The sequence below is a fragment of the Mus pahari genome, chromosome 19, assembly GCF_900095145.1.
Source record: "Mus pahari chromosome 19, PAHARI_EIJ_v1.1, whole genome shotgun sequence".
NCBI classification, from domain to species: Eukaryota; Metazoa; Chordata; class Mammalia; order Rodentia; family Muridae; genus Mus; species Mus pahari.
Window position 1 is genome coordinate 62947459 of NC_034608.1, and position 21643 is coordinate 62969101.

Here is a 21643-nt window from a genome sequence, read left to right on the forward strand (position 1 = left end):
ACATGCACATGCTTTTTCACATCTACATTTACTTCTGTATTTTTTAAAAAAAAGATTTATTTATTTACTTTATGTATATGAGTAAACCATTGCTCTTTTCAGACACACCAGAAGAGGGCATCAGATCCCATTACAGTTATGAGCCACCATGTGGTTGCTGGGATTTGAACTCAGGACCTCTGGGAGAGCAGCTGTGCTCTTCACTGCCGAGCCCTCTCTCCAGCCCTCTTTCTGTATGTTAACATGTGAAAAAGCATGAATCCAAACCAGTTCCCTCTCCACCACTAGCTGAGTGCCCTCCATGAATCTAGCCTTCTGCCGGTGTAACTTCCTTCCCTGTATTCTGGCTGTATTTATTCTGTACTTGCCTAGCTGTGTGCACATGATACTGTCAAGTCCTGTGGTTGCGTCACTGCGGCCGGGTTGCCATCCTTGTCCCCTGGCTCCTATTATTGCTCCTGCACGAGGCTGCTGTCTTCTGTAGAGGCACCCTGTCATCCGTCTCCCAGCTTCTGTTTCCTTCCTTCATCTGTCCTTGCTGCACCCGCCCCCTCCCCCCATGGCCTTCCTTCTTTTATATACGACGATGCCGCTGCCTGCTCTCCCTGCTGAAGCTTGCTCTATGCCAGTCCCCATGCTCACCATGTTGACCTTCTCTCCTCATCCATGGCTATTCTGGTGACTACACTCTGGTGACCACAAATGGTGCCATTGAAAGCCACCGGACATGGATCCTCTCGGTTCTGGAAGCCAGAAGCCTGAAATCAAGGTGTCGGCCAGATTGCTTCCTTCTGGAGGCCCCAGGGAGAAGCTGGTGGGTGTTTTCCCTGGGTTCTTTCTGGTGGTTGCTGGCAAGTTTTGATTCTGTGGCTTATAAATGGATTGTCCCTCCCCCCCCTTAGTGTGTCTAGATGTCATTTACATAGAAAGACAATGATCATATGGGACTTGAAGAATGAGCCTGTTGGGGCTCATTTTACACCACTTCAAATGTAATTATAAGAGCCTGAATATACCACCGCACATAGACTTCTTTGGTATTTTTTTCAAGCTGATTACTCTGGGAAACTCAGGCACAGGAGTAGGTCTGGGAAGCTCTGTAAAAGCAACCTAAGCCGTACGAGCAGAAAAGAGAGAGAAGATGCATTAGAGAGAGTGTTAGCATCAGAGAGGGTTGCTATGACCTCTCTTAATACCTAAGACTGTATCTGGCCAACGGTGCTTTACGCCGCACACGCACTTCTCCTTATGTATGTAACCATAACCCCACATAAGCCTCAAATGCTTCTGTAGCTTCTGATGTTATTTACACCGCAATCCCCTGCTTCCTTTTGGGTCTTGCTTTCAGTGGGATGCCTGCATGTATGGTTTAGATTGGGTTTCAGATAGGACTTTCCTCTTGTTAATCTCCCTTATTCCATCTTAATTTGTAGCCCAGCCAAAGAGTCTAGAAGGGTAGAAGAAAACACCATTTCCTTCCCTAAAGGAGGTAGGCCGACTTTAATTCAGGATAGCCTCCTTTTAATGTGGGTACATCTTCAGAGATACCATTTTCAAAAAAAGGAGCTGCATTCACAGTTTTTGGTAGATGAGAATGTCGTGAGGCTGGGATGTTTGGGGGGGGGGGAAGACTTTTCAAGCTCCAGTGTCAGTTTGCTCTCTTCTGCTGAATGGGCTCTGGACTTAAGTCATTTACATAAGATGAGAAGGAAGGAAGAAGGCAGGGAGATAGGACCTCTTTGGGTGTGTTCAGGAGGTAATCCTCTATAGATAGATTATACCCATTTTCTCATCTAAAGTTCAGGCCTTCTGCTGACATCAGAACAGTCTAGGAAACTCCGGACTCAGAGTGAGCACGGGCTAGAACCCGTTTTGAAGGCATTGGGCTTCTGCCTTCAAGATATTGGAGCCTTCACTTTGTTCAGGAAAAGTTTCTACCTTGTGTGCTGGCCACTTTAGTGTGAGGGTATGACCCAATCCCCAACTGTCCAGTTTGAAGCCAAACAACTATGCCTTTGTTCAAGTTGCCAGCCAAGTGTGTGCCCTAAGGATGTAAGTACCATTCAGCTGGAGCTTTTGGGAGGGGTCAGCCATGACTGTCACTAATGCAGAAGGAGAAGTTGGCTTTGCTGTCCCATGACAAGTCCCTTTCCACAGTGCCCAAGAGAAAGCCTGCTGTGTAACCTGTGGCACAGAGCCTCCAGTAGTTTGTGCGTGATGCTTAATTACTTAGACAGCTGAAAAACCTGCTTCTTAGCCCTGATTTCTTCTCATTCCAAGGTTTTAAACATTCCCATGCAAATCATACTTCCCAATTCTGTCTTAGTTAGGGTTTTACTGCTGTGAGCAGACACCATGACCAAGGCAACTCTTATAAAGGACGACATTTAATTGGGGCTGGCTTACAGGTTCAGAGGTTCAGTCCATTATCATCAAGGCAGGTACATGGCAGCATGCAGGCAGGCATGGTGCAGGAAGAGCTGAGAATGCTACATCTTCATCTGAAGGCTGCTAGCGGGATACTCACTTCCAGGCAGCTAGGATGAGAGTCTTAAAGCCCCCACACACGGTGACACACCTACTCCAACAAGACCACACCCTCTAATAATGCCACTCCCTGGGCCAAGCATATTCAAACCAATACAGATTCCCAGTATCTCATTATTCAACTCTTCCATATTTTATTTAAACATCTTCCAGGAGTCTAGATATTTCTTTCAATCTACTTAAATGCTTTAAAAGTATATACAGTGCTCTTTAAGCATTTTTGTTTTTTCTTTTACAGAGCAGAGGGCTGGACCCAAGGCCTTGTACTTTCTAGACAAGTGCTCTATGACTAAGCTACACCCCCAATCTTCCCATAAACATCTTTCACCATAAATTTTGTATCTGCAGAAATTAACAGTTATTAACTAAAAGCTATTTATTTATATGCTCAGAATTTAATCATCACAAACTCTGAGGAAATTTCATTTTTCTTTTCAGGAGAAAGAAAATGGAATTATAAGATCTTGGCTTCTGCTACCCTTGGCATTTGGTTCTGGAAGTAGTGCCCTAGGAAGCCTAGGGTGCAGTTGACAGTGGCCACCTAACAGCTGTTAAGTTGTGGAGAGAGTAGTAGCAGAGAGGTTTATAATGGCAGGCTGATTTCTCATTTACAGAATCCCAATTCTTACCTCATATAAGGTGTGGCAATAAAGAGATGCCCAAGCTACAGGTTCACCCTGCGCAATTACGAGACACATAGGAACCCAAGAGGTTTCCCCTGGTTCCCATTCTGCCTTTGGGTACTTAGGATGTCCTGGAGACATGGTTGCTAAGACACCAAAGATCATCTTACATCCTGCTTAAAGGCCTCCATCTTACTCCATGACAAGGAACGACAATGCAGGGCCCTATGGAGGTCCTGACTCATTAAGATGTTCCATACTGGGGCAAGAGAAGTGGGTCAGTGGTTAAGAGTGCTTGTAGAACAATTTTGAGGACAAGAATTCCTATCCCAGCCCCCACATCACAAACCTGTGCACACTTGGAACCCCAGCTCCAAGTGGGGAAGAGACAAGAGGATCTTGCCATCCTGCTGGCTTCTGCTGGTAGAGGAGAGACTTTATTTGAAAGGAATAGGCAAAGTTGGAAGACACCTGACTCCTTGTTCCGGCCTCTGTGTGTTACACACAAGCACATGCACCTGCATACTTGCACACACATGGATAACATAGATAATAATAGTCTTTTAAAAAATCTCGTTAAACATTAGAGCGGAGGATGGGAGTCAGTAGCTGGTCGTGTGCTACACCCGTGCGGCAACTGGGCATGGTAGCACACTTTTGTAATCTTACTGTTGAAGGGGTAAAGGCAGAAGGATTAATTTAAAGTCCGCTTTGACTACATAGCATGAAACCCTTCTCCAACAACAGTGACAACACCCAACAAAGTTCCATGATTGCTGAGTGTTGAGTAATCACCCAGAGACTGAGCCTGGAGGATCAGGTGTTTGAGACTAATCTGAGTTATATGGTGACATATTGAGACCCTATTTCTAAGCAAAAACCCAAGTTGTCAAATTAATCAGCTGTGAGCCAGGCAAGATGGCTTGCCATTAGCATCCAGATATTTCATAGTGTTATCAAATTAGTAAGGCCCATGGTAACAGTTGGAACTCCACTGGCCTTAAAACTCCTTCTTGGAAGGTGTGATGGCTTATGTGTGCTTGGCCCAGGGAGTGGCATTATTAGAGGGTGTGGCCCTATTGGAGTAGGTGTGACCTTGTTGGAGTAGGTGTGTCACTGTGGGCATGGGCTTTAAGACCCTCATCCTAGCTGCTCGAAAGCCACTATTCTGCTAGCAGCCTTCAGATGAAGATGTAGCATTCTCAGCTCTTCCTGCACCATGCCTGCCTGCATGCTGCCATGTTCCCACCTTGATGATAATGAACTGAACCTCTGAACCTGTAAGCCAGCCCCAATTAAATGTCATCCTTGTAAGAGTTGCCTTGGTCATGGTGTCTGCTCACAGCAGTAAATCCCTAACTAAGACAGGAGGGGAAGTTCAAATCTTGCTCAGAAAGCCTTAGGAAGTCTCTTGGTATTGAGAAGTACAGGTTGAACAAAGTGCTGAGATATTTAAGAAGTAGTTCTCAGGCTTGGGAATCTGGTACTCTTGTGAAGGAGTCAGAAGCAACATGGCTTCCTAGCTTCTTGTGTTTCTCCCTACAACTGGCAGGAGGTGGAGACAGGCAGATAGGAAGGGCAGTTAGTGGCTTCCAGCACCTTCAGTAAGTGTAAATGTGAAATTAGCATCAGGGTGGTGGGACATTCGCTTTCTGTAGGACTTAGGCTCCTGAGATAGCTCTCCAGGTTAATCAGAAACAGGGCCAGGCAGGGCGCCTGCTTCTCCTCCTTTGCTTTCAGTTCCTTTGTGAACCTGTAAGCATGCACACTGGCCAAGTGGCCCTGCTTTAGGAAGGAAATGTTGCTGAAGCAACTGGAGAGAGTACCCAAGTGACGTCATGGGGGAAATCTCCTCTGGTTCTTCTTCTTCCAGTTTCTTAAGGAAAGGGGTGGAAAGAGGGAAGGCATTTGCTTCTTAGCACACAGAGAGTGGGGAAATACTGTTTTCCTTGGGAAAACTACAAAAAGCAAAGGTATGGCTGGACAGGGCCTGTGGTTACCTCTGTTAATCCGTATTTTCCAGGAAGGCACTAGAGGGGGGCTGGATCAAGGAGATTGGAAAATGGCTTCCTCCTCAGTACGTTCAGCCCCTGGAGCTGACACTGGGTTTGTTGTACTGTATCCTCCTGCCCCACCTGTGGCCCCTGCAGCACGGGCTCCCAATGTGGAGAAGGGTCAGATAGTGACATCCAAGTCTTGCGGAGCCAAAGAACATTCCAGGGAGTGGAAGCAAGAGAGCCAGGTCAAGACACAGAAAAGCACCTTGGGGAGGCTGTACTCAGTGGACAGAGCTGCCCAAGAAACTAAAATGATTCTGGAGAATTTTGGAGAGCTAGGAAGGCCCTGCCTTTGAAGGTCACGATAAGAGGTCTGGACTTTTTCAGGAAGATATCAAATGGAAAGCTCTAAACATGGGCATGGCCTCTGCAGACTCGTTTCTGAGGTTGCTGAGTAGAATTTGGAAACAGACGGATGTCAGAATCGGCACTGCAGGATTGATGAAGAAGGCAGTATCGCTAACCAGGTTGCCCTCGTGAAGATGGAGAGGGTGTGGTCACAGGGCAGCCCTGTGGAAGCAGCCGGCTAAGCGTGGCAGTGGGGGGGGGGGCGCGCGGGAAATGGTAATGAGTGACGTCAAGTACAAAGGGGCCAATCAAACGTGAAGAGGTCTAGCTGTTTCCTGGTTAGTGTACTTAACCTGGACTCCTTAGCACTTGTCTCGGAGCTGCTCCTGAAACCCAGTGGGGCCTCTGAGCACAACACAGGGGCAAGAGCATTGCAAGTTGCATACATCGGCAAGGCTTACCCTGTAGCAGAACCGTTTTGTGAGTCTGTAATGAGAACCGCTTTCTGGGATGACTATGTCACCTGTCATACCCCAAATTGGCGATATGTTAGTGTCTTTTGAGCATACGTATGGAGACCCTAAGGCAGTTTTGCTGTGTGTTTATGGTAGTCACACAACACTACATGTTATGATCAGAGGCTAAGTCAAACTGCATTGGGTACCACGGTAGTCTGTGCCCAGAGACAACAATGTCATTTTTGTAATATTTCTGTGGTAGTCTAATATCTCCCAAAAGGACCCAGAACTCACCTAATCAGAAAATTCTGTGTGGAAAGCAGATATACTAAACTCTAATCTGTGTGATTCTCGGCGTGGGAAGGCCGCTTTGTGGTAAAGGCATTTGGGGATTTTAATTTCATGTGCATTTGTTTCGCATTAGTCATGAACTTCATTCACCATTAGCCTCCTCCTGTCCCATGACTCATTCCGAGATGTTTGTCAGCCATCAGGGATGCGGGAGGCCATTAGATTAATGGGCACTAAGTGGCAGTGGTTTCCCCCCACTTAGTGGCATATTGAAATTACTCCAGGATAATGAAAGTGAATCCTCTTCCCTGCCCGGGAGAGCCTTATTAGGCTGGGGTGAGGGAATTTTCCTTCAAAGTTCGCCAGGTGATAATATCGCACAATATTGTTCTAGAGACCGGGATAGATGCAAATCAGAAAAGGCGGCTGTGGCTTGGGATGCTTCTGGGTGGCCATTTACCTGGTGATAGAATTTATGATTAAGTTGCTTTTAACTTAGTGGAGAGAACAATGGACTGGAAACTCATTCTCTGTCTCTCTCTGTCTCTCTCTGTCTCTCTGTCTCTCTCTCTCTCTCTCTCTCTCTCTCTCTGTGAGTGCACTCGCACGCAAGGTGTGGGTAAGTGTGCACCAGTGTATATGTGCATAAAGAGACCAGAGTTTGCCGCTGGCTTTCTTCCTTCTCTGCTTTATCTTTGAGATAGAAACTTTCTCTGAACTTAGAGCTGGGTCACCTAGACTGGCTGGCCCACTAATGCCAGGGATCCTCCTGTCTCCGTCTCCCCGGCGTGGAGGCTACCGAGGTAGCTGTTAGGATGCCTGGCTTTTCACACAGATGCTGGGGACTGGGTCCTCAATGCTGTTTTGGTAAGCACTGTACTTGACCAAGCTTGAAGCGTGTTCTTTGTACTTATTGTCTGTGCATATGTGTATGCCTTGAGGGTATGTATGGGCACCGCGTGCGTGCAGTGCCTGCAGAGGCCAAAGGAGGACATAGATCTCCTGGAATTAGAGTTACAGATGGCTCTTCACTTCCAAGCCATTTCTCCAGCCCCCTGGAGTGTACTCTCTGATGGATCTCACATATATGTTTAAAAAGTTTCATAAGACAGCAAATCAGAAAACGAAGATGAAGTTTAACAAAACTTTGAAGGGATCGGCACTCTGTTGGTTTGGATAGCAGTGGCCTGTTCTTTCTATGTCCGGTGCTCCATCGAAATGTCAGAACATCTTTCTGTTTTCATGACTGGCAGTGTTGGCTTCCTTCTCCAGGGTTCCACTAGGATACGTGGAGTGATGCTTACCAATGCCACAGACAGAGACACGGGAAACAGCCAAATGTGACGGTCTCACACCTCCTCCTCAACACGTCATGCCGTATTGTCTTAGCTCTGAAGGTGGTATCTCTGGGCATGCAAATGTCAGCAAGCTCTTGTACATTAATTTCTATCTCTTAGTAGCCTACAGGTTACTATGGTTGGATTTATTTATTTATTTACTGTCTTCTTTTATCCCTTATACTTGCCAATATCCTCTTTCCCTACCTGGCTACACACACACACACACACACACACACACACACACCCTGTTAAAGGGGCAGTTCAGCCTAAATACAATTCTTTTTAAACTTTATCAGCCACATTAGTATCAACGATGCTACAATACCGTATATGACGAGGTCTGAAATAGGAGGAAGTTCCTTGCAATTATGTTGACTCTATTTGTATTTTCTATTAAACTTGCTGATCATAAGCCAAGAATACCAATCTTAGTAAAACAAACAAAAACAAACAACAACAAACCCCCCATACACATTGCACAGTGCCTTAGTGAGCGTTTACCAGAGGTCTGAGAAACACTGGGTTTTGGCGTGGCCTTCGGAGGCAGAAAGGTTTGGATTGGATCTTGAGCCTTACTGCTTCTCTGAGGTCAGGCTAAGTAAGTGGCTTCATTTATTCTAGTACAAGATGGAGATGAGACGCTCTGCCCGGGTGGCTTGTTGGGAGGCTAAATGACCTTATGCACGGGAAGCTCTGGGCTCTTCGTAAGCTCTGGAATGAATGTGGTGTTGGAAACCATGGTGGCTGTCGTTAATCAGCTCCTACTTCTCCCGCCTGTGTGCTTCTGCATGGAAGTTCTTACACGCATCTGTCAGGGTGAGGAGTCTAGAATATCCTATAAGAAGAGAATGAGGATTTGGGGAAGGATTATTGTGTGCTAACGAAGAATTACTACTGGAAGTTTCTGTTACGGTCCTTGAACTTTATTATAATTTCCCCCTTTCTGCTTTCAGAGGGAGCATCACCCCCTCTTTCCTGGTCTTCCTTTCCCCTCACCCCATTCCCCTTCCCTTTAGACTTTTTCTTTTTAACTTATTTACCCCATCTTTTGGGCTGGTTTTCCTTTTTAGCTATTTTTACTCATCTCTAAAATGGAAATAACAATATCTGATGGCTAAGGCGGTTGTGCATGCTGAAGGTTGGCGTTAAGTACCCAGGATTTGTTTCTGAAGTGGTGGGCGACTCCAGAGCCTCATTGGCAATGCTGCCTGAGGCGGTTTCTCTGTCCTCATCAGCACCACAGCCCTGCTTTGACCCTCTTTTATCTGACCCAGCTTGTCTGTTGAACTCTCTTTGGCCGGGCATTTCCTCCGATCCAATCTGCTCTTCCTCTATCATAAATGGTTTCCTTGGAAATCCAATTAATAGTGATTTATGGATTCCTTATGAACTAGTTAACTTAGTTGGCAGTTACGCACAGACTGCTCTCTGGTCTCCACTGCATTGTTTTATTATGATAATTACAGAATTATTAGTTAGCGTTACATGATTTATGTCTCACAGCCTCAGCTAACTTATGAGTTCCCTGAGGGGAGCAGCCGCAGCGTACATATCTCCAAGTACGCCTGCCCCCACTGCAGCAATTAGCACAGGCAGGCCCCTGTAATCCCGTGTGTTAAGAACTATCTGTTGAGGGTAACTGGGGACCCAGGCAGCATGTGCTTGAAGACAAGTGTGTCCAGTGGGCTGGGGACATGGCTGTGTGACATGGTAAGTGACGAGAACACTCAGGAGCACTTGAAAAAAGTGATGACGGTGCAGAAGAACCAGGGTGTGGCACGACCATCGTCAGCTTCTAGGACAGAGATTCAAACCTAGCTCTGTCCTGGGTGATTTAGTTTGCATCTGTCTTTCATTGTGTCTCACTTGTGCACCTGTCTGATATGACTCCTGCTGTCGTGAGCCGATAAACTGTGTATAGAAAATTCTGGAAAGTTAGAGTTGAAGAACTTCAATTTTAATGTCTGTCTGTCTGTCTGTCTGTCTCTGTCTCTGCCTCTCTCAACTCTCCTGCCTTGGCTTCCTGAGTGCTGGGGTTATAGGGTACCCCACCATGTTTAGTCTATGGTGGGAATCTGTAAGTATTTTTCCAAGTTAAAAAAAAATGACTTGATTTCATCTTTACTCTTGAATGAAATATTGTCTGAACATAAAAATCCACAAGGTGGTCTTTTTCCTTTACTACTTTTTCTTTAAAATTATTTTTGACATTGTGTGTGTGTGCGCACACGCGCACATGCAGCCACAGTGCAGTGTGGGAGTCAGAGGGCAACTTGTAGGAGTTGGTTCTTTCCTTCCATCGTGGTGTGTGGGGACTGAACTCAAGTCATCTGGCTTGCTGGCTTGGGCCTTTGTCTGCTAAACTATGCTGGCCCAAGACTTTCAAAGGTCTTCTGGCTTCCATTGTTTCTGTGGAGCACTGCCTTTGAGCTTAAAGGTCTGGGATTTTTTGTTATTGGCTTTGTTTTTTCAAAGGTAACACAGCTTTTGCCCTCTTTTTTTTTTTTTTTTTCCTCTGTTTTGGGCTTGGGTATGGTTTTTATCTGTGTTTGGCCATTTGTGGTTTTCAGTGACTTTTGATGTGTGATTAAAAAATGTCCCGTTGTGGTTTTTCTCAAGAATTTGCCTCACTCTTTGTCTTGTCTTTGTAGACTTTCAAATTAGCCACAATTTAAATGGGGCAGTGGTCCCCTGTGGAATCTATGCTTGTCTTACACTGTCTCATCTTTGTGACTTTCAGCCTGACTCTGGAATTTCCTTTGACCTGTTTTCTGGTTCACATATACCCCCCACCCCAATCCAGGTATCAAAGCTATTTTTAGGCACATCCAATAAGTTCTTAATTTTAATGATATCCATTAATTCTAAAATTGTAGATTTTTAATGGTTTATCTGACAACATTTTTCCACCTTTGCCTTTTGTTTTCCTAAACATACTAGCTATAGCTGGTTTTAGAACTACCCGAGGGCTAGGTCTGGGTGGTTCTGGCTTTCAGTCAGGATTTGGGAGGCAGAGGCAGGTGGATCTCAGTGAATTTGAGCCCAGTTTGGTCTACATAGTGAGACCCTATCTAAAATAAATGCCTGAAGATGTTTGGTCTGTATGCATCTATGCGCATACCATTATATCTGCTTAAGGCCTGTGTCTGTGTCCCGAGGGTCTCTTTCCACTGATGCTTGTCGCCATTGATCTTTATGTTCCTAATTATAGTGACTGAAGGTGGCGACTGCATCAGAAGAACTCCAGACATAGTGGTTAACCTTTGAGAGTGTTACCATCTTCAGCATGAGATTTACATTGACTTTTTGGAAGCGCTGGGCTAATTTCATCTGATCAGAGGTCAAGGTGATTCGAAATCGAGCCTCCGCCTTTGCTTGCCATTAGTCTATTTCTGCTTTGGTTATTTTGTGTGTGCACGCATGTGTGCATACAGGAGTGTGTGCACACGTATCTGTATGCATGTGGAGACCTCAGTGCAACATCTTGGGCCTTTACCAATTGCTCTCCCTTTTGTGGTTTGAGACACAGTCCCTCATTGAACCTGGAGCTTTTCAGTTTTGCCAGACTAGGTGGCCAACAAGCAAGCTCCAAAGATCCTTCTGCTTCCATTTCCCTAAAACTGTTTATGAATGTGTGCTGCCAAACCAAGCTCCTTCCTCCCTTCCTTCCTTCCTTCCTTCCTTCCTTCCTTCCTTCCTTCCTTCCTTCCTTCCTTCCTTCCATTATTATTTTATTTCAGCTTCAGGGATCCAACTGTGCTCCTTATGTTTGCAACACAAGCACTCTACTGACTGAACCACCTTCTGAACCTATCCATTTATTTTTATTTACTCCGATTTATATTATTTTGTTTTTAAGTTGTGCATGTGTGTGTGTGTGTGTGTGTGTGTGTATACATGTGAGTGCAGGTGCCCTTGGCAGCTACAGGCATTGGCTCACCCTCTGAGCTGGAGTCACAGGTGGTTGGCTGGACAAGTGTACCCCCAACCTGTGTGCCTGCAAACAAGCCCGGGTTGTCTGCAAAAGCAGCAAGTGCTCTCAACTGCTCAGCTACATCTCCAGCCCCACTTAGGTTATGATGTACAAAGCTTGGGAAAGTTCCAGGGCCTCCTTTTCCTGGCTCAGTCTTGATCGCCAGTTGTCTCCTTGGTCACCTGAATGTGCCCACAGTTCTGGTCAGCTTCTGAGCCCCGCCCGCAACCTTCTCCCAGGGTTTGGCACGTGCACTTGGGATATTTAGACATCTCTAGAAGGACATAAAGTCAGGATGTTTTAGGAGGATGCATGTGCTGGTGGTGTGTAAGAAAAAGAAAGGGGTGCAGGAAGGGCCCATAGAACAGCAGAGAGGCCATGCTCACTGAGGGCTATCTGGAGTGACAACTAGAGCCCCCAGCTTCCCCCATCATATAGACTCTGTAGAGTCTCAGTTTCCCAACCTTCCTGCACTTCTCTAAGCTATCCTTCTATAGGGGTGGGTATGTCCAAATCAAGCCCCTGTCTCCCAGGGCCACGATATTTAAATAACAGAACTCAACAAAACATCAGTATTACTAGCTGGTTCATCAGTAAATCAATATCACTATTGTAAGAAATATGGTAAAATGGCAATGCTATCCCAATAACCAAATCTCAGTTATTTAGTCAGAAATGAGACATGGCTGCCAGTGGCACCGATCAGGTCTGTGGCATTGTTAACTTCATTGGGGACCACTTGTGGTATGTTGATCGCAACAAGTACCTTGCCTGGCTTTCTGCAGGGCCTCCGCAACACTGATAAGCGAACAGTAGTTCCACCCTCTAATCGGTTTTGCTTCCTGTGGTTTCTCTTGGCCTGGGTCAACTGTGTTCTGAAAACATTAAGTGTAAAATTCCATAAAATTCCATACATAAACATGAACTGCTAAGTGGTGTGATGGGTTCTCAGACATTTGGCCCTAACCCGCCTGGGCCGCAAGCCACCCACTTGTCCTGTGTACCCATGTCCTACGAGGTTGTCCTCAGCATCCTAGTTAATCAGATCAGCTGTCACAGTCTTGCATGGTCCACGCTCAAGTAACATTTATCTTACTTAAGTCGTGCCCACGGGGCCAGGGTAGTGAAGCTGGTTACCAGTGAGGTTGTTGAAAAGAGACCACAACGCAGTTCCTTCATATTCAAAGAGAAGAGCGGGTGCCATGGTCTGCATGTGGTGGTCAGAGGCCAACTCTGTGGTTCTCTCGAGTCTGATCGTTCTATATTTTTGTACTTTCCTCCTCTGAAAGAACCCTGGATGGAGAAATTTCACATTTTTTGGTAGATAATTATAAAAGCAAGAGTAACGTCAATGCATTTTTAAAGGTAGTTGTTATAGGTAGTAGGGAATTAGAAATAGAGACGCCTGTTAGAGTGTAGAGCTAATTGAACCCTCAACAGAAAGAGCAAGAGGAAGAAGTTACTCTCCCCTTCAACTACAGCACCCGAGAGCCTTAGAATGTATGTTGTATGCAGTGGGAAAATTAGTGAAAATAAATTTCAGAAAATCCCTAATTTTTTTTTTTACATGTTTATTCACATGTCTTGGTTTATTTTGTGTTCCTGAAACGAAACACTGGAGGTTGGGTTTTTAATGAAAGAAAGGTTTTTAGTCCTAGAGGTACAGGGACATGAGACCTCCTCGTATAGCAGACGTGACAGGGACAGAGACTTTTTGAATTAGGTTTTAGGGGAGGTGCAAGGCTTGCTTATGAAAGCCCTCCCCCCCCATTGTTTACAAGAGTGATTTTCCTTGTGTGTGTGTGTGTGTGGGGGGTATCTGTCTGCCTGCATGCATGCCGTGCCTGGAGAGGCCAGAAGAAGGCATCAGATTTCTTGGAGTTGGAATTACAGACTGTTGTGAGTCGCTATGTGGGTGCTAGGAACCTAACTCTGGTCCTCTGCAAGAGTAACTGTGCTCTTAACTGTGGGAAGCGGCAGCCAAGATGGCGCCCTGGCTCAATGCCAAGCCCCGTGATTCCCTGCTTGTTTACGAAAAACCTGATTATGCGCACCTGAATGACCATGCGCTGCGCACCTGAGTGATCACGCGCGGCCTGCCGGACATATAGTGTCATACAGCATGATATTGAGTCACTGGCTTATCAATGTGCACCCTGTCTGCATGCGTGGCTCGTGTAAAGAGCGTGCTGAATGCTGATTGGATGATGAAGAGTGATGAGAGATGAGTGCAGAGGGTGGAGGGGGATAAATTGGGCGATCCCCCATTATAAACGGAATAGGGAATAGAGCTGCTGTAGAGAGAATAAAGGAAGCTGCAGCGGGAAGCTCTGGAAGCTGCTCAAACCCCGTCCGTGCCTCCACGTGTCCGTCTTTGCCCCAACTCTGCTGGCCAGAGGCTGGGGCGCCCGACACTTAACCGTTGAGATAATTCTCCAGATCTCCAACAACCATTCATTCAGGAACAAATCCAGCCCCCTGGGACCTATCCATGGACTTACTCATGACATCAGGGCTCCATAGCCTAGCAGTAGAGTCTACCTCTTGAAGTTCCACCAGGTCACCTTGTACCTCACTAGGTAAAAGGTACCTCACAAGTTTCCAGCTTATGAACCTTTGAGGGACAAACCAAACAATCAGCTACAGTATTGTGTCTAGGGACAAGATAAATGTTGAATCTGGACTGAGTTGAATTCCTCCTGTTCATGATGGCCTAACAGACAGATGGAGCAGTAGGGCCTGGGAATTAGATGAATGGAAAAGATCTGTCAGCTGGAAAGACCAGACGTTGTAGGATGCTACAGAACACCCAAACAGTAAATATGTAAAAATTCAAGGGTATCTGGATCCTGGCTTCTCAGAGCATGGTCCAGGGACTTACAAGCCTATTAGTTTTCTCTCTGGCAATTGTGCTGTTGGACAACGGCCTTCCAGGACTTGTAGGGTCAGTCTGGCCTTTTGAGTACTTCCGGTTATTGCCTGGTGTCTGGTTGTCTTTCTTCTTCAAGGTTGTTGTGTTTTCTCTTTCCTGTGTTAGTTCTTCTGGGTGCCATAACAAGGTACCAGACTGTGTGGCTTATCACCATGGCACTGTATTTGCCAGAGTTCTACCACAAGTAGAAAATCAGGGTGCCTGCTTCCTCTGAAAACTATAGGAGAGACTCCATCTTGTTTGATTCCAGATACTGGAAGCCTTAGGTATTCCTTGGTTTGTGGGGGGAGGAGATTCAGGCTCTGTTGCTGCCTTTGTGTAGCCGGCTTCTCTCCATGTTTATATCCCTAGTTCCTTCTTTGTCTGTATTTTCAGTTCCTTCTTACAATGACATCAGCTTCTGGTGAAACGCTGCTCAGAACATTGCCATCAGTAGATAAATATATAGCCTTCATGTTTTAAGATAACTTGTTTGACACTGTTGATTAACACTGAATTTATGCTGAGCAAAGAAGTATTTATTTACCTTTAATCTCGGCATCCAGGAGGCAGAGCTGTGCAGATTTCTGAGAGTTCAAGGCTGGTTTGGTCTACATAGCAAGTTCCAGGGAAGCCAGGGCTACATAGAAAGACCCTGGCTCAAAAATAAACCACTACAACAAAATGATCTCACAGCCAAACACATGTGACACTGATATGACTCATGCCCGAGTCTCTTGAGTAAGCTTATCTGATTACATATATTACATGAGGCACATCACAGCCTCTGTGTGTGTGTGTGTGTGTGTGTGTGTGTGTGTGAGAGAGAGAGAGAGAGAGAGAGAGAGAGAGAGAGAGAGCTTGAATTGTTTTGTGTTGTTATAATAGCACAGTCTGAGTAATTTGTAAAGGACAGAAATCCATTCTTCCATGTCTCACCTGAAAAGTCCAAGATCAGAGCAGTAACATCTAGTATGTCCTTGGCGTGTCTTTCACATGACAGAAGGCAGAAGGACAAAGGTGACAAAACCTGGATCTCCACATCAGGAGTGCATAAGAACAAATGTGTTTATATGAAGGTATAACTCTCACTAAATAAATACATCCTCAAAGACCACAATACCCAACCCTGATATATTAGGGTTTGGGTCTTAATATGAAAATTTGAGGGGGCAAAAGTAATCAAACTATAGTGGGTAGGTGAGTGCGCATATTTGCATGTTTAAGTATGTTGGCGTGAATAACCATAAGCATGGAAGTATGAATGTGTTTGACGCATGTGTGTACATTTGAGTGTGGTATGTGTGTGTTTGAATTGTATGACTTTAAGTACATAGGTGGATGGATGAATCTGTAGATGTATTGGCGTGTGAGCATGTGGGTGCATTTCAGTGTATGTGGGCATTTCAGTTTATATGAGTGTATAGGTAGGGAAGCCTCCACTCGCCCATCAGCTTCTGGTGATTCTACTGTAAAAGTCAGGGATAAGCCCTATCAACTGCTCGATGTACTTACAGCTCAGTACCTTATACTTTGGTGGGTATTTAAATGAGAAGAAGATCAACAAAAAAACACAGGGATGTGAAAAATGTCATCCTAAGTAGACCACAGAAAGGACTTTAGTTTGAAGTGCGAGAGAGGTGGTGAGAATATAGAGAATTGCTCTGTTTGACCTTAGCTGGGTGTGTTTGTGCCAGGCACCTGGCATTTTCCCCTTTCGAGCGAGTCTGTAATGGCTATGAAAACAACGTAAGGATGTGTTTCACAGTTACAAATACATCTTTAGTAAGCTATGCACAGAACTTGGGTATAATGCACGCAAGCTATATCTCTCCTTATGAACTGTTGCTTAAAGGAGAGAAAGCTTCATGAAATATTTCAAGTGGTTATCATTTTTTTTTTCTTAAATAGGTTATTAGAAGAAAAAGCATGGGAGGAAGTATATACTGGGATGATATCGCATTGGAAGCTGGCTACTTACCTGCCCCCCCCCTCATCCTGCCCTGCCCCTGAGTTTAGGCATGCCAGCAGCACTTCTGTTATGTCACCTCAGAAGTAACCTCCATTGCTTTCTATCCATGACTCCTGAAACTGGGAAGATTTGAGGAGATTGTGTCCACTACTCGGCAAGGCCAAGGCTTTATGGGGACTGCGATGTGTCTAGCTTCTCCTAGTGTTCCCAAAATGCTTTTGCAATTCCTTTCACCCGTACACAGGACTCTTTTATGTTTTGAATTCCCATCTTTAAAGAGTCCTGTAAGCATCAAGATGTTTTATCCTGTCCAAACTCTCAGAACCTCCTTTTCAGTCCAAGATCTTTGAATGGATGGATGATGAATGACTAAGAGATTGAATGAATGTGAGAATGGAACAAATTTGAGATTCATGAAAAGCAGCTGTATTAGTGACCGTTCATCACCGTCCCATGTTCTTTTGTGATGCCTCCAAGGTTTTTATTACTGTCTCAAAAGATTGGCCACCTGGAGCCTGCAGGTGTTGCATGAGGCCACCCTTCCATGGTGGCTTTGCCTCACTAGCTCAGAACTCGCCTGGTCCTTGTGTTGGCCATTTACTGTGTAGAAGGAGGAACTTGGTTTTTTTACAAGATTACACATTGTGCTCTGAGGAGTGAGGTTCATCCTCTCAAAGGGCTCACAGTGTGCATGGGAAAGTGAGGCTGCACACAGCTGGAAACTTTATAGGCATAACGGGAGATGAGATGAAAGCCGGGACTGAAACGGCTGCCCTAAAGCAATGTCTGCTTTCTCGGGCAATCAGAGGAAGATCTGTGAGTGGTGTAAGGAGTTGGGAGAGGAAGGGTTGCTTCAGGCTGGAGTGCTCTGGAATGACCTTTGTGAGAAGTTTAGAGGCTAGGTCTTGGAGGCTGGAGGAAGACTGACAAGGCCCAGGAGGAAGGAAGAGCTGGGTGTGATGAAGACACACAGTGGGACACACAGTGGACTTGAGCTTCGTGTGGGGGCAGTGTACGGAGAAAAGTGGGGGGGTGGCTCCCAAGTACAAAGGTGAGGCTCTTGCTGATTCAGGTCATGGTGCTTGTTTGCTTGGCACCAGTGGGGGGACAGATCAGAAGGGGACAGATCAGAGAGGCGAGAACGAGAGCATAGAGGATGGCTTGGCAAAGTGGAAGAGAGAATTATGTGGCATGAATCATTTCGATCCACATTTATCTGTAGGGATTTTTTTTTTCCAGTTAAGTTTGGAGGGAAGGAGTTAAAGACACGAGACGGTTGCGGGTTGGAGAGAGGACTGTAAGGTCACATTGCCCATGAAGTCCTGTAGAGTGGAAGCCTGAGTCAGCGTCACCTTGAAGTCCAGGTGTCAGACTTGAATGTAAACGTGTGAACATGAGTAGGAAGATGTCGGGCGGAGAGTGGGTAGCAGCTTTATTAGTTATTCCACAGGGGCCGAATTTGGGTGGGAAAAGAAGAGACGGCTGTATAGTCTGGTAAGAGTGTGTGTGTGTGTGTGTGTGTGTGTGTGTGTGTGTGTAGGCAGTGTGTGCCCTGGTAGAGGGACGCTATTCCAGCCATGCAAATGATGGTCACAGAGAAAATGAGCAAAGGGGAAAGGCATGCAAGTGAGGTCAGGCAGGGAGGTTGGACAGGAAGGGATGCTGGATGCATGACTAAGAGATTGTACTAGGAGAGACAAGGAAGTGAAGAGGACAGGGAAGTCACTGCTGAGCCCTGAACATAGAGTACGTCTAAAAGGAATGAGTAGGCAGTAACAGAACTTAAACCTTTAGTGGACGAAATTCATCAGTACTTTAGTGCCAGTACCGAGAGGTCAAAGTATTGATACACCCTAGGTCCTCAAGATCACCATAGCGCTTTCTCTCAGGCCTGTTTGCCCAGCATTTGATTCCCTTTTGGAAGGTAAAATATTGGTCCTTAAATGTCTGATATGTTGATGGTTTCTTCTATAAGCACAGCACAGAGAGAAAGGATAAAGGTTTACTCGAGACAAAGTCACCGACAGGCATGTGGGCCTACAGCTAGTTGGGTGCACAGAATACCATGTCCATAAAAACTTCTTTCAGCCAAGAGTCAGCTGAGAGAATGTCTGGCTTGGTTCATTTTGACATTCGCTGGGAGAAGAGGATTGTGGAAAGAGCAGATGGCGGGGAGCGGAATATACTCAACTCCTGCCTGGGAAGAGGCGACTGGGAAAGGGCCATGCCAGGGGACCGTCAGTCGCAGAAATACCTAACTCTGTCCTTTTCTTCTGCTACAGGGTACCATGCCGGTGGAACGGATGCGAATGCGCCCGTGGCTGGAGGAGCAGATAAATTCCAATACGATACCAGGGCTAAAGTGGCTGAACAAGGTAGGGGTGCTCTGTGGTGTGTGTGTGTGTGTGTGTGTGAGAGAGAGAGAGAGAGAGAGAGAGAGAGAGAGAGAGAGAGAGAGAGAGAGAGAGANGAGAGAGAGAGAGAGAGAGAGAGAGAGAGAGAGAGAGAGAGAGAGAATATGAATGTGTGTATTTGTATGTATATATGTGTACATATGTGTGTGTATATGTGTATGTGTGTGTGCATATGTATGAATGTGTGTATGTGTGTGTATGTGTATATGTGGAAGTGAGAGACAGAGACAGAAGGAGACAGAGAGATGACAGAGAGGGAGCAGAGGAGGAGAAAAGAGAAGAGAAGGTGGGTGTCTCTTGGTGAAAGTGTGCCCACTGGACCACCAAATAAAGTTGTGTTCAAAATCTTAAGCTCAGGCGGGGCGTGGTGGTGCATGCCTTTAATTCCAGCACTTGGAAGGCAGAGGCAGGCGAATTTCTGAGTTCAAGGCCAGCCTGGTCTACAGAGTGGGTTCCAGGATAGCCAGGGCTACACAGAGAAACCCTGTCTCAAAAAAAAAAAAAAAAATCTTATGCTCATTCCTGTAGGAAACAGTCAGTGATTAGAAAACACAAATTCATCATATCAAAAAGGTTTTGGCCACATTTCTGAAAGGGTGAATTTTAAGTGATGAGGAAGGATGGAATATGGGTAATGGGCCAGTTAGTCATGAAGTGGGCATAAAGCTAATTGGTTTTCTAGTTTGAGTTGTCATTGTGTTGAGAGAAATATTAAAAAAATGGAATTGGCACATTCCAGGGCTTGTGTGTGTATGTGTGTATATGTGTGTGTTTATGTGTATATGTGTATGTGTATATGTGTGCATGTGTGTGTATGTGTATGTGTGTATGTGTATATGTGTTTGTGTGTATATGTGTTTGTGTGTGTGTATATGTGTGTGGGGGTGTGTATTATGTTTATGTGAATGTGTGTGATTAGTCCCCAGCGGTCTGGCTGGCCATGCACTGGCGGGCAATGGCTGACCTGTTTTATCTCGTGGAGACTCTGACTCAGAACTCCACAATCTCTCCACCCAGCTCGCTAGGTTCCCACTGGTGGGTCGTTACCACGCCAGCTCCATGCTTCAACTCCCCCACGGCCTTTGTGGTGCACATCTGGCAAACCCATGCTTTGCCGCAGTACCTTTCTCTCTTGAACCCAGTCGAACCACAGTGTGAAGGAAAACGCCACACCGACTTAGTTCAGAAACAATGGTAACTCAATCTTGGTGCAACAACTAAAACCTTATCTTGTAAGCCCTTTTAAGTCTGATCCGTCCTGAGGCAAATCCTGACGGATCTGCCATGATACCGGGGAACTCTAGCAGCTACATCTTGCCCTTATGCTGTCCTCATTCCAAAAAGACCTAACTTTCTTCTGCTTCCTCTCTTCCTCTGTCTAACCCGGAAGTCCCTCCCATTCACCCAGTGATTGGCTCCTTTATTCATTAGGGGATTGGTTCAGAAGAACAGCACCAGGCCCATCCACAACAGTCATTGATTTATCTTTTTTCATGCCGTGGTCTTTGCCATGAATAAGTACATAAAAAAATATAATGGATAGTGAAGTTATAGAGTCACTGTGGAGCCCCACAGCTTCAGCTCCGATGTTTGCACTATACACACATGGTCACTGAACTGTATAGATTTTGGGCCTGGCTAATCTCACCTGCAAGTTCTTTACAATAAAGTTTTATTTTTTTTAAAGTTTTTTTTTTTTTTTCTCATCATTTTCTCAGACTCTCACCTCAACCTGAGTACCTTTGGTTTCCAGGTGACTTTGTGAGGAGACTCCTGTGGCGTGTTCTCTGACCCTCCCCTCTGTCCTCAGATCCCATCTCTGCTTCTCTTACTGCCCAAGCACTAAAGGAAACAGGGACTCCATGGTGTTGGGTGTTTGTTTGCTTGTTGTTCATTTGAGCGGAGGACCTTAACCTTTAAAAGGTTCTGTTTTGTTGTTGTTCTGTCGTTGTTTTTGAGACAGGGTTTCTCTGTGTAGTTTTACTATTCTGAAACTCTGTAGAGGAAGCTGGTCTTGAACTCACAAAGATCCTCTTACCTCTGTCTCCTGAGTGCTGTGCCACAACTACCCCTGTCCTTTAAAAGGTTGTTCTGCTCTTCTCCCTTAAAAGGAAAAAAAGGACTGTCATGCTGGGGGTGGTCTCTCTTGCCTTTAATCCCAGAATTTGGGAGGCAGAAGTATTCAGATGGGGATTTTTGCCAGTCTAGGCCAGTCTGTTTGACAGAGTGAGTTCCAGGCCAGCAGTGATGCAAAGTAAGACCCTGTCTCAGAAAACGAACTACAAACAAACAAACAAACAAACAAATGTATGTACTGTCTTTATATGAAACCCTACTTGTGTGTCTACCTGTCCTAACAAAGTAGTTGTTAATCATTTACATTTCCCCAAATGCACGTGTGTGTGCATTTGTAATATTGTGATTTTTTTTTTAAATACAGTTCCTCATGTTGTGGTGACCCCCAACCATAAAATTATTTCATTGCTACTTCATAACTATAATTTTGCTACTGTTATGAATCATAATGTAAATATCTGATATGCAGGATGTCTGATATGTGATGCTCAGAAAGGTCTTGATACACAGGCTAAGAACCACTGGTTTAGAGGAACAGCTAAGAAGAATACATTATGCCTTCTCTAAGGAGGCCCTAGGGAGAACACCAAGAATTCTGAGCAAATCTCTCTTTCCTCTTCTTTACTCTCTCTTCATCTTTTAATCTAAAGGACACGGTGAATAATTTAATGGGTCAGGCTTTATTCTTGCACC

The 21643-nt window shown here is 45.4% G+C and overlaps 1 protein-coding gene across 2 annotated transcripts in view; it reads left to right on the forward strand.

The window, feature by feature from the left end:
* Positions 1-21643, forward strand: part of Irf2 (interferon regulatory factor 2) — a 108066-nt gene that overhangs the window by 34830 nt on the left and 51593 nt on the right. For both annotated transcript variants that reach the window (XM_029531751.1, XM_021219221.1), the window contains exon 2: positions 18743-18835. In XM_029531751.1, coding sequence (XP_029387611.1) covers positions 18749-18835 — 87 coding nt within the window. In that variant the 5' untranslated portion in view covers positions 18743-18748. The remainder of the gene's footprint in view (positions 1-18742; positions 18836-21643) is intronic.